This window comes from Pelodiscus sinensis, chromosome 27 (genome assembly GCF_052426305.1).
Source record: "Pelodiscus sinensis isolate ZL-2025 chromosome 27, ASM5242630v1, whole genome shotgun sequence".
In the NCBI taxonomy this organism is placed as follows: Eukaryota; Metazoa; Chordata; order Testudines; family Trionychidae; genus Pelodiscus; species Pelodiscus sinensis.
This window is the reverse complement of record NC_143078.1, coordinates 9258819-9270963: the sequence shown is the minus strand read 5'-3', so window position 1 is coordinate 9270963 and position 12145 is coordinate 9258819. Positions and strand designations below refer to the sequence as shown.

Here is a 12145-nt window from a genome sequence, read left to right as displayed (position 1 = left end):
GCCCGAGTCGCCATGCCCTGCCTCTCTGCTCCTGCAGAGCAAGATGGAGACTCCCCGCCCTGCCCTCCAGTAGCCGGTGCCTGGTTCTCGACTCCCAGTGGGCCAGAGCCGAATCAGCCTCCCCTGTCCACGGTCTGGGGCCTTCCTCCGAGACTACCCTGAGCTTTCCTCAGCAGGCCTCTCTGACCGTGTTGTCAGTGACCCGCCTGATGGGAGTAAATGAGGCCTGAATTCACCAAAACTTAAGCCTCTCTCCTTCTCCAACCCCTTTAGACCATTTCTCAGGCCCACCCTGGGCCCCTTGATCTTCAACCCCTGGACCTTCTCCCACCCCCGACTTCCCCAGATGCTCCTCTTCGATTCACACTGGCTCACGCCTGGGCCTGAGCCTCTCCTGACCGCTAGGCTAGGCTGCCTCTGTGCTTCATGGCCAGGGAGGCCTCGTGCTGCATCCCAGCTGGCGGCGTGTGGCTTGTATGTCCGTGTTTCCATGCCTCTGCGGGCTACCCCCCCAGTCCTCCATTTGTACTGTCCAGATGGGGCCCTGTCACGTTGTAATCACACCCCGTCCCACGGCAGTGAGGTCCAATGGCCACCATCTGTAAATTAGTCCTTGAGTCACCAAGCAATACAGCCTAATGGCTGGAGTCTACAAAATAGCTTTTAAATTGCAGGACAGCACAATCCAATGCCAGAGTATATAACGCAGCCCTTGGGAACAGGGCAATATAGCCTAATGGCTAGAGTCAATGGGGTTGGGGCAGCAGCAGCGGTAGGGGGACCTGGGCCCACCTTACTCTACCAGGCCCTGACTCAGGGCCCTGCCTGTGGGGAAGTGGTCCACCACTCGCTTAGCGAGGAATCCCACAACACGCTGAGCTCACTCGGGTGGGAGATACCACCCGTGCACCCTCCTTGGGTCGCTTCCTACCAGATCTGGCATTTGGGGTGATCCACGTAGGTCCTCAGCCTCTGCAGTGTCAGTCTCCTTCTGCAGCTCTGGAGGCTCGATTCCGTTTCCTGGGTCTCCAGCTCCTGTCATCAGGGTCTTTGGCCTGGTTATCTCTGGCGCTTCTGTAACAGGGTCCTTCCTCTCCAGCGTACAGCCCGGACTGAGCTGAGCTGCTGCCTTTTATACTACCCCAGCAGTTGGAGCATGCCCAGTGCGGCTGGGGATGTGTGACTTCCTCCGCCCAGAGGGCATTAAGCCTGCCTGGCCCAGTGTGGGGTGTGTACATCCTGTCACAGGCCGTTTGAGCCTGTCTGACCCTATGGGTTTGTTTTCCCCAGCTCCTCTTTTCCGGTCTGTCTCTTTCCCACAGTGTCTCTCTCCCTGACCTCGCCTGTAGGTGCCCGAGGCTATCACGAAGTGCCAGCGTGCCGGCATCACCGTCCGCATGGTGACAGGTGACAACATCAACACCGCCCGCGCCATCGCGACCAAGTGCGGCATCCTGTTGCCTGGGGAAGACTTCCTGTGCCTGGAGGGCAAGGAGTTCAACCGGCTCATCCGGAACGAGAAGGGGGAGGTAGGAATCCGGGAGAGGACCATGCCTCTGAGCCACTCAGGTCCCTGGGGCCCTGTCAGAAGCTAGGCCTGGAAGGGCAGCCAGTAGAGAGCCTCTTGCTTCTGCCTGTACTGAGCTGAACCTAGCTGGGTTTTTGATGTTTCGTAGAGTGCCTGGCATGGAGAGCTGTCTGCTCAGCTAGCTTTAGCTGGGGCTCCTAGCCAGTTTGGCCAAGGGCCAGTAACCCCCTGGAGGGTGCTTGGGGTCTAGATGTGCCATGAGAGCCGTGGTGAAAGTAACTTAAAATTTCTTACCAGTACTGTCCCATTGCAACCTGGGTCCCTGCCAGCTCTTTCAATAGCTCCCTGCTGCTTTTGCCGCAGCTCAGCCAGCTGTTGCTGGAGTGGTCCACCGTGGTGCACCTTCTGCCTTTCACCTCTCTGTGGGAGAAACATCAGAGTCAAGGTGAAGGGAACATCCAGTCCTCGCCCCCCGTCCTGCCCTACTGAACAACCCTTGGCTCTCAATAGAGATGGACAGAAATTTTCTCTGACTAGTTTATTTGCTGAAAAACAAAATTGGGGGTTGACCAAAGCTGTTCACGAGTTTGGGTCACATTCAGCAAATAGTTCCAGCTGGAGGGGAGGGAGGAAGGCTTTTTTCAGCCCAGTTTTCCATTTGGGGTTTTCAGTTGGCTATTTTTGCAAATTAAACTATTTTGACTTCTTGTTTTGAAATCCAGCTAGTGTTAATTTTTAAAGGATATTCTAAAAAAAAAAGCCACCCAAAGCCTCACACCTGAAAATTAACCAACGTTTGGGCCCACAATGGCGGGGGGGGGGGAGGAGGTTCTGGCATAGCCTAGGGGATAGGGCGTTCGCCTGGGGAGGGCAGGGTTTGGGGGTTTTCTTTTCAGACAGCGAATTGAGGAATCAGCGATTCGCTCAGCTCCAGTTCTCAAATACCTACCGGGCCGGCGGCTCATTCTCTCTTGCTTGCTTGGTCCTGCAGGTGGAGCAAGAGCAGCTGGATAAAATCTGGCCCAAGCTGCGAGTCCTGGCCCGTTCCTCCCCCACGGATAAGCATACCCTTGTGAAAGGTAAGGGCAACTGGAGAGCCGGTGTGCAGGCTCCTGCACAAAATAAGCAAGGGTAGGGAAAACCGAGTTGGATACCTGTATCCTTTTCCCAGCTCTGTCACCTGGAGCAGTGTTTCTCAACCAGTGGTACAAGTACACTTAGGGGTACATGAGCAAAGTCAGGGGGATACGTCAACACAACTGAAATTTGGAGAAAAAGGAATTTTTGTTTTAAGTTTCACAGCGCTTTATTTTTGTACTTTTTACACCCAAAAATGTCATCGCCCATCCAGCTACGATTAAGTTGTTTAAACAAATGTGTAGCAATGGCAGAAAAAAAAATTGTGTCTGAAAACTGTAGGTACTGCAGGTAGTTATAATTAATTTTTTTGAAAAGGGGGTACTTTATAAAAAAAAAGGTTGAGAAACAGTGACCTAGAGCAAGATGCTCTCTTCCCCATCACCCCACCCCACCCCCAGCATCCTTTGGGTCTCACTTGCTAAGGACTGTGAGATCCTTGTGATCTGGAAGGACAAAATATCAGCAGTGGCATGACCTGCCAGAAGAGAGGCTGGATGAGAGTTGTACACAGTGCCTGGCACCAAGGAGAAAGGCAGCCCTGCAGTGGTCAGTGCCCGACAGATGTCCACATTAAGAAAAGATACACCACTTTGCAGATCTAATGATTCCCACGCCAGCTGGATGCTTTGCTCCCTAGTGCAGCTCTGTGTGTGCTAGGAGCACATGCTGGGACCTGTTTCCTTTGAACCCTGTGGGTATGTCTACACTACCACGAGGAGTAACGGTAGTTCGGAATAGGAAGCCTAGTCCGAACTACCTAGTCCATGCCGCATGTAGCCGCGTGGCACAGAGTCCGCACTAGCGGACATTTAAAAATGGCGGCGCCCGGCAAGATGCAAATGAAGCCCGGGAAATTCAAATCCCAGGCTTCATTTGCAACTCCGGTTGCCTATATTACCACCCTAGTTCGAACTAGGGTGGTAGTGTAGACATACCCTGTGTCTGTTGCAGGAATTATTGACAGCACCGTTGGAGAGCAGAGGCAGGTGGTGGCTGTGACTGGGGACGGAACCAATGATGGCCCAGCCTTGAAGAAAGCTGATGTCGGATTCGCTATGGTATGGAAGAACAGGGGTCTTTCTCTGTGTGCTGTGTTGTGCTAGGAAACTTCTAAGGAAGTTAAAGAGGAATGATAACATTTATGTAGTTTAGAAATCTCTCTAAGACCATGGCTTCACTAAGCGGAAGATTGACGCTGCCATGATTTGATCTTCCGGAGTTTGATTTAGCGGGTCTAGAAAATACTTATTAAATCAAACGCAGAGGGTGCCCCCGCTCTTGCTCCTTGCTCCCGTCGGCCTTCCGCTGGAGATGGCGCAGAAACTCAGATTAAGGTACATCAACTCCAGCTACATAATTAACATAGTTGGAGTTGTGTAGCTTAGTTCGACCTTCCCCTTTAGTGTAGACCTGGCCTAAGGATTACAGGGTGTAATAGAGGAGATCATTTTAATCAGCCTGTAGAACTTTGTCCTTGCTATAAACATTTCTATTAAATTCTATAAGATGGTTCAAAAATGCTACAGGGAAGTGATCACTTTGTATAAAATGCTATAGGATGTTTGCACAAGGGACCTGGAAAATATCCCCTGCCAAGAAACAGACCTCTTTTATCCTGGCTTAGACAGACCCTCCCTCGTCTTTCATTCTTAAAGGGGCACTGTCATATTAAGAATCCTGGCCTTAACTTTCAAATCTGGCTGCCGAAAGCTAATGTCCTAAACCCCTACTCAAGTGTTGCAATGAACACAGCCTGGTTTTCATAGGTGATTGGAACAGCGGGAGTTGCAAATGTTCAGCACCTCTGCAAATCAAACATGTGTATTTAGGAGCCTTAAAGGGCCCAGGCCTGGAGTTACTGACCCAAAATGAAAATAACCAACCCCAAATCTTTCCTGTCTTTCGGGAGGCATATTAGTTTATTTACATGGAATCAATTTGCAAATCTAGTTCGCTCTTTACTGTTAACGCTGTTTGCCTACTTGTTTGCATTTCTTTCCAATGGAACCGTGAAAACAGAGCCCTCGCTCATGGCCCCTCGTTTCTCGTCAGTTTCAAGTTCAGTTTCTGGGGCTTCATTGCCAAGGGGCAGACCCAGTAGGTCGCCTCAATGGGGCCCAGCAGGAAAGCAGTGGGGAAAATCATTAAGTGGATTTCACTGGACCTAGCTGTGTCTTTGCTCCTGGTATAAGGCTGCATCTGTGCAGATTCAGCGCCCTCTACTGTGCACTACTGGTTACTGCAGCCAGCTGTCTGATCCACTTTCTGAATGCCCATTGTAGCGTGTAGGGATGTAAAATACTGATAACCGGTTAAACGTGATGTTAACCTGATGTTTAACCAGTTAACTGAATAACTGGGATCCCAGGCTGGCTGGAGCAGCCCCCATCCCCATGTGGGGATCCTGCTTCCAGCTCTGTCCCAGCCATGCGGGGTGGGCTGCTGGCTGGCGGGTCCGGTAGGGCTGAGCAGCCCTCTGCCTGTGGCAGGCGGCTGCTCCTACGGAACCCATTAACTGTTACCTGGTAAGCATCGCCCAGTAAGGGTTATGCCTACTGGTAACCAGTTAACCAGTAACCCGTTCACATCCCTATTGAGGACACAGCACTGGGGTTTGAGAGCCCAGAGTTCTATTCCCAGCTGTGCCACTGACCTGCGTGACCTCCAGAGAGTGAGATCCCGCCCCCGACTTCCTCTTGTCCCTCTTTAAAGGGAAGGGCGATGAAACACTCTGAGATCTAGGGCTGGAAAGCATTCGCCTGCTCAGCAGTAGTGCTACAACTGCTGATTGCTCCATTTCAGCTCTCTGCATTGTGAGAGATGCTGGCAGGAAATCCATCCCCGCAGCAGGTCAGGCTGCTGTTGTCCCCACGTGGGAAGGTACATTGGATGCAGGAAGCGACTCCAAGCAAAGAGAGTGTTCTGTAGAGACGGGCCCACTCTGATCTGGACTCCAGCTTCCACAGCTTGTCGGTGTTTTGGAACAGGCCTGGATGAGAGGTTGGCTCAGGGACTCACACCACTGTCCCAAGCGGGCACTGTTACATGGGTGATCAGTCCGTACAACAGTCCTACAGGCCGAGTTTACATGGAACAATGAATTCATAGCAGACAAAATATTCCTTTAACAAACTTTATCGCAAGCAATTAAGAAGCAGCTCAAAAGCAAGGTTTAAATCTAGTAGTTAGCAATTAGAAAGTAGAACAAAAGCAGTACTTAATTTAAATAGTTAACAGTCTAATTCTTAACCCAATTTTGATACACACTCTCATAAGCAGGGCTTGACAAACTCCAGTGAGAGCTACTCGCCAGCCCTGCACCGCACATGCGCCTGACTGGCACTGCGCATGCGCGAAGCGCTGGTGAATGGGGCTCACAGAGCTACCGGCTGAAATCTACTCACCACGGGTGAATAGATTCAGTGGTTTGTCGAGCCCTGCTCATAAGCACATTCATACACACATCACTCGCCCCCTGGGGCTGGCCAAACCCCAAGTAATGTTGGTTAATTTGGTTGAGGCGGAAATCCGACGTGCATGTCACCCCAATATGCCGATTCGATGGACTTCGGCCCGCGTGGTAAATTGGTGGGGTATATAGCCCCTTAGTGAGGGACAGTTCGAGTGGGGGTGATATCTGATGATCTCACCACCTACGGGTGTGCTTACAACCAATCTTGGAGCATCTTGCGTACAACACCCAATTCTGCTCGCCTAGCCACGATCGATAGGCAATGGAATGTCCTTGGTCGAGTTCTTCCCTGACTCCCTTCGCTGACTCCTTTTATTTGGGAACTTTGCCTCCTTTGTTCAGTTTTGCTTCTTTCAGCGCACACGGTCTTTTTCTCAAAGTGATAAACAAGTCCATAATCCACGGGGGGCACTGACTTGGACCCTAGTATGGCCTCTCTTCAGCTCGCTTACTGTTAATTCACTCATGCCAACCATTCACACTACCCATGATTCGGGATACCACCTCTGCTCTGTTCCCTCCTCCAGGGCATCGCGGGCACCGACGTGGCTAAAGAGGCTTCCGACATCATCCTGACGGACGACAACTTCACCAGCATCGTCAAGGCAGTGATGTGGGGCCGCAACGTCTATGACAGCATCTCCAAGTTCCTGCAGTTCCAGCTGACCGTCAACGTGGTGGCCGTCATCGTGGCTTTCACAGGAGCCTGCATCACACAGGTAAGGAGCCCTGGGAAGCAACCGTGCGGCTCCAGCTGGAGGGGACCGGAAGCGCCCGGGCGGGAGCCGTAGAGCGCTGATCGAAGAGACCGCGTGCTCCATGGGGGATTCTTCTCCCTCTGCAGGACTCTCCTCTGAAGGCCGTCCAGATGCTGTGGGTGAACTTGATCATGGACACCTTTGCCTCCTTAGCCCTGGCCACTGAGCCCCCCTCGGAGTCCTTGCTGCTGCGCCGGCCGTATGGCCGCAACAAGCCCCTCATCTCCCGCACCATGATGAAGAACATTCTTGGGCACGCGGTGTACCAGCTCACCATCATCTTCACACTGCTCTTTGCAGGTGAGCCTGCGAAGCCAGCGGGGACTGGCAGGGGAGGGGGATCTCCGCTCCAGCCATGCCCCCTCTGCTGCTCAACCAGGCAGGGGTAAAATCCATGCCAGCGGCTCGCCGAGCCAGCTGGGCATGGGTCCACCTATAGTGACTCCTGTTCAGTGGGTCTCATTGCTGGGGCCAGAGTTCACTGGGTGCGGAGCGCGTTGGAGCCAGGGAAGCAGCTGCTGTGTTCAGCTCTCTACTCAGGGAAGGTTAACGATCTGAACCCTTTTTTGGCTGCTGGAGACGGGTTGGCTTACGGGATCAGTAGTGGCCCAGAGAACCTTCAAAGACCTAGGTCTCCTGCTTGGTGGCCTGCATGAAAGAACCCTGGTGGGACTCAGTCTGATGCCAAGTGAGTCCGCGTCCACAGCTCCCTTCTCGGGAGCCTCAGCGCACAGGCCGGGAACCAGATGGGAGCTGGGTTCCCAGAGGTGGCCGCTTCACATCAGGGTTTGCCGAGGACGTTGTGAGGAGGAAGGAAGCTGGGACGAAGGGCGGACGTGGCCATCCATGAATGTCTGTCAGCACTAAATTCCCCTCCATCTAAATGCCCCTGGAAGAGCCCAATACAGGGACATATCATCCCGGCTGTTTCAATTGACTGCCTGGTTTACCTAGGATGCCTTGCACTTTGCTGGTGTCTTCAGTCGCAGGTTTTCCCACACTCCCTTCGCTCTGCCCTCAAGCTGCACCACCCGCTGTGATGCCATAATCAAGATCCCCCTGCAATTAGAGGGACCAGGGGAGGGAGGGAATACCTTGGATTGGACCCATATCTGTGGTGGGGAGAGAGACAAGCTTTGGAGCTACACAGAGTTCTTCCCCAGGGCTATGTCAGCCCTCCATCATTTCCAGCGTCACAGCTACTGCAGCAATTCTGGCGAGGGTGCTCTCAGCCAGGGGTGGGGAACTTAAGGCTCAAGGGATGGATGCGGCCCCCAGCATGCCTGGATCTGGCACTCAAGGCTCCCCCCTCCCAGCATTGGGGAACCTGCATTTGGTGCTCCAGCCCCCTCCTGTCCCCTCGCTGGGCTGAAGCACACAAAATCTACTCCGAATGTACTAGCCTGGGCCCCCAGGCTCTGGTGTGTGAGGGGAATGTGGGGAGTGTCTTTCCCCTTCTCAGGAGGGGGCTGCTTCAGCAAGGGCGTGGTTTGTTTTGGGGGCTTTTTTGCTTCTCACGTGTGTGCGGCCCCCAACTGATTTTTCTGTGGGTCAGCGACCCCCCAACCCAGAAAAGGTTCCCCGCCCCTGCTCTAAGCCTATAGGGGCTGGTTGGCCGAACTTCTGCCTCCACGAGAGGCGGTAGTCGGACGCTTCCGGTGGTGTCGTTTTATGTCGCTCGGTAACATGGGTTGTTCGCTCGCCTGAGCGGTGTAATTCGTAGTGCAGACTTACCCCAGAGGGTCACTGCTGTATTCGAGGTGGAACTGAGGTAGTGCAAGTAGTTAACTCCATTTCAAGGGAATATTTGAGGCGAGGGAGCCCGTTGACACCCCTTCTCTCTTAGGGTGGAAAGGAAGGAGGGGGATAGCAGTTGGGTGGAGGGTGGTGTTTGTGCAGGGGTGGGGAAACTAAAGCCCTAGCCTGGATCTGGCCCTCCAAGCTCCGGACCCATCCCCAGCATTGGAGAGACCGTGCTGGTGCTCCAGCCCCCCCACCCGCCAACGGGGCTGTAGCACACACACTCTACTAGGCTGGACTCCCCCTAGACTCTGGAGCATAAGGGGACTGTGCAGAGTGTCTTTCAGTGAGGGGTTCTGTTTGTCTGGTTTTTTCCTTCTCGCTTGTGTGTGACCCCCGACTGATTTTTCGGTGGGTCAGCAGCCCCTGACCTGAAAAAGATTCCCGACTCCTGCCTTAGTGGCTTGCAGGTGGTTGTAGTGCACCATCGATCCAGTGTGTCCGGTCTGTGCATGGTTTTTAGTGTCTAGCTGACCAACGGGCTTCGGCTCCCAGGCAGGAGTGGAGTGGAGAAGGACCGAGAGGTCAGGTGGAGAGCGGTGGCTTGGCGGAAAGGCGAAGAGGCCTTTTCTCGTTCAGTCAAGAGACCGTCTGGGGTTACCCACGTAGTGGCTAGTGGGGTATTCAGTGTACGGGGTGAGGTCACCCCCAGGCGAGTGTAGGATCCAGGTAGTCCCTCCTCTATTGTGTTGGCCCCACGAGTTGCAAGAGACCACGATGCTCCTCCTTCAGTGTAAGTTCAGGGTGCGGGTGACGGGTGAGGGAGCGGAGGAAGGCGGAAATTCGAGCTTTCTCTCTCGCCTCCTGCCCGCTAGGCGAGAAGTTCTTTGACATCGACAGCGGCCGGAACACGCCGCTCCACTCCCCGCCCTCCGAGCACTACACCATCGTCTTCAACACCTTCGTCATGATGCAGCTGTTCAACGAGATCAACGCGCGCAAGATCCACGGCGAGCGGAACGTCTTCGAGTCCATCTTCCGGAATCCCATCTTCTGCACCGTGGTGCTGGGCACCTTCGCCTCGCAGGTAACGGCCGCTGAGAGCAGCGTGGGCCTGGCGGGGGGGCGGACGGAACGGCCAGGGCCTCGGGCGAGGTGAGGGGGCGGCTCTGGGCTCCCAGAAGGGGCGGAGACTCGGGCAGAAAGGGGCGGGGTTGGGGTTAGCGTCTTGCAGTCGACCCTGCCACATGGGGCTCCGGTGGCGATTATAGGGCGGGCTGTTGCAATAGTGGCGACCAGCAGCCCTGGGTTCTGCTGAATCGCCAGGCCTCAGGGCAGTTGCCCCTTTTGCCCCCCGCGTTGGTGGTCCTGGGTGCATGTGGACTAGAAATAGGAAGTGCCTAGTGAAGAGAGAAAGGATGGTCCATGGGTTAGGGCACTAGGCTGGGCCTCAGGAGACTGCTGTTTGATTCTCTGCTCTGCTACAGACTCCCCGTGCCACCTGGGGAAAGTTCCTCATGCTCTCTGAGCCTCAGTTCCCCATCTGTAAATGTTCCCCCCTTGTAGGGTGCTGCAAGGACAGCTGCGTTAATGTTTATGAGCTGCTCAGACAATACAGTGATGGGCCTATAAACCCTTAGAGAGAGCTAAACATGACCTTGAATTGGATAAAATGGACCCTGGATCCAAATTACTGGTCCTGCAAAACCCTGCTGTCAAAGAGAGGCTGGATCCAAGGTTCTGGTTCTGACCCAACTCCTATCGAGATGCTGATGTGAGGGATCACACAGAGTTTCCATTCACTGTTCTGTTTCTCTGGGGTTTGGAGTTTTGCAGCTGTCTTGTGCATCCTGTACAAGCCACTGCCTGGGAAGTTCACTTTGTCTGTTTTCAGTAAAACCACTTGACACGTGGGTTTAACTATTATGCCGGCAACTCCCTTTGAAATGGGGAAGTAATTTCAGAGTGTCGGGGTGCATTGTGCAAAACATAACAAAATTTATTCTGCACATGTCACGTACTCCGTGCACATAACAAAATGTATTCCATGCATGCCATGTGCTCAGTGCACATAACAAAATGTATTCCATGCATACCATGTGCTCAGTGCACATAACAAAATTTATTCCACACGTGGGTGGAGAAATTAGAGGGAACATGGGGGGAGACTCCCAAATGCCACGTGACCTCTGACTGCACATCCCCGCTAACAGCCCCCTGGCATGTGCTCTTTTCTCCTGCGCTGCAGATCCTCATTGTGGAGTTTGGTGGGAAGCCATTCAGCTGCTCGGGGCTCACTTTGAGCCAGTGGTTCTGGTGTATCTTCATCGGGGTCGGAGAGCTGCTTTGGGGCCAGGTGAGGTCTGGGCTGATCACCCCCCCCCACACACACACACACACACCATCTATTGCCAAACCCGCCCTCTGCGATGGAAACCCCTGCACTCGCTGTCACTCCACCTATGCACACTCGTGTCCTCAGGAGTGACAGGCTCCCCCAAGCACAGCTTGCTTCCTGTTGCCAAAAGCAGAGGGAGAGGTCTCTGTCCTCTGGCCGGTGCTGTGAGACAAATAGCCAGCCAGCCATCTCCCCCCCCACACCACCCAGACCTACCCTGGGGTTGCCATGAGGCGGTGAGAAGGAGAGCTGCTCTAGGCTGGCACACAGGGGCTCTCCCTCTTGCTTTAGTTTCTTTCTGAACTACTGCATTGCGAGCAGCTCGGGCCACCGGCAAGCCGTCCTGAGCCATACGGACACGGGATTCCCGGGGGACAAGGGAGCAAAGGTGTCACATCCCTGGGATGAGGAAGCAGCCACATTGGTCCAGTTGGAGAGGGATCAACCCACGGGTGGGCAAGCTACGGCCCAGGGGCCGGATCCGGCCCGCCAAGTCTTTCAGTCTGGCCCGCGGCCCATTCCACTGGACCCACAGGCCGGGGGCAGCCCCAGAGCTCAGAGCGGCTGGCTGCTCCATCTGCCTCTCTGCGCTGCGGGGAGAGGGAAGCTGTGTACACCGCGAACCCCCTCCTCTACCCAAACTCCCTCTCAGACCCCTCTCCCTCTCCTGCACCCCAACCCCCTGCCCCGAGCTCCCTTGTGCACCCAACCCCCCTCCCAGACCCCGCACCCCTTCCATAGAAAAGTGCAGCCCTTGAAAACTTACCCACATTTTGCAGTGCCGCCCCCATCAAAAATGATTGCCCGCCCCAGACTAACCCATGGGCTCCCCGTGTCCTTGTAGCTCATCTGCACTGTCCCGACCAGCCAGCTGAAGTTCCTGAAGGAAGCCGGACACGGCATCACCAAGGAGGATATTCCGGAGGAGGAGCTGCCGGAGGACATGGATGAGATTGACCATGCCGAGATGGAGCTCCGGCGGGGGCAGATCCTCTGGTTCCGGGGCCTCAACAGGATACAGACGCAGGTACCGTGGGGGGCACTGAGGTGCCGTGTCCTGCTTTGCCGGGGGCCCTGGCCGAAGAGATCTAGGGCCGTCCTCTTGCCTG

At 54.4% G+C, this 12145-nt stretch overlaps 1 protein-coding gene across 6 annotated transcripts in view; it reads left to right on the top strand.

Annotated features, from left to right (window-relative positions):
- The window catches only part of ATP2B4 (ATPase plasma membrane Ca2+ transporting 4), a 120403-nt gene that overhangs the window by 84310 nt on the left and 23948 nt on the right, over window positions 1-12145 (top strand). For all 6 annotated transcript variants that reach the window (XM_089773675.1, XM_075910014.2, XM_075910013.2 and 3 more), the window contains 8 exons: window positions 1350-1529; window positions 2520-2607; window positions 3620-3726; window positions 6668-6859; window positions 6985-7198; window positions 9514-9725; window positions 10887-10994; window positions 11881-12063. In XM_089773675.1, the coding sequence (XP_089629801.1) occupies window positions 1350-1529; window positions 2520-2607; window positions 3620-3726; window positions 6668-6859; window positions 6985-7198; window positions 9514-9725; window positions 10887-10994; window positions 11881-12063 (1284 nt within the window). The remainder of the gene's footprint in view (window positions 1-1349; window positions 1530-2519; window positions 2608-3619; window positions 3727-6667; window positions 6860-6984; window positions 7199-9513; window positions 9726-10886; window positions 10995-11880; window positions 12064-12145) is intronic.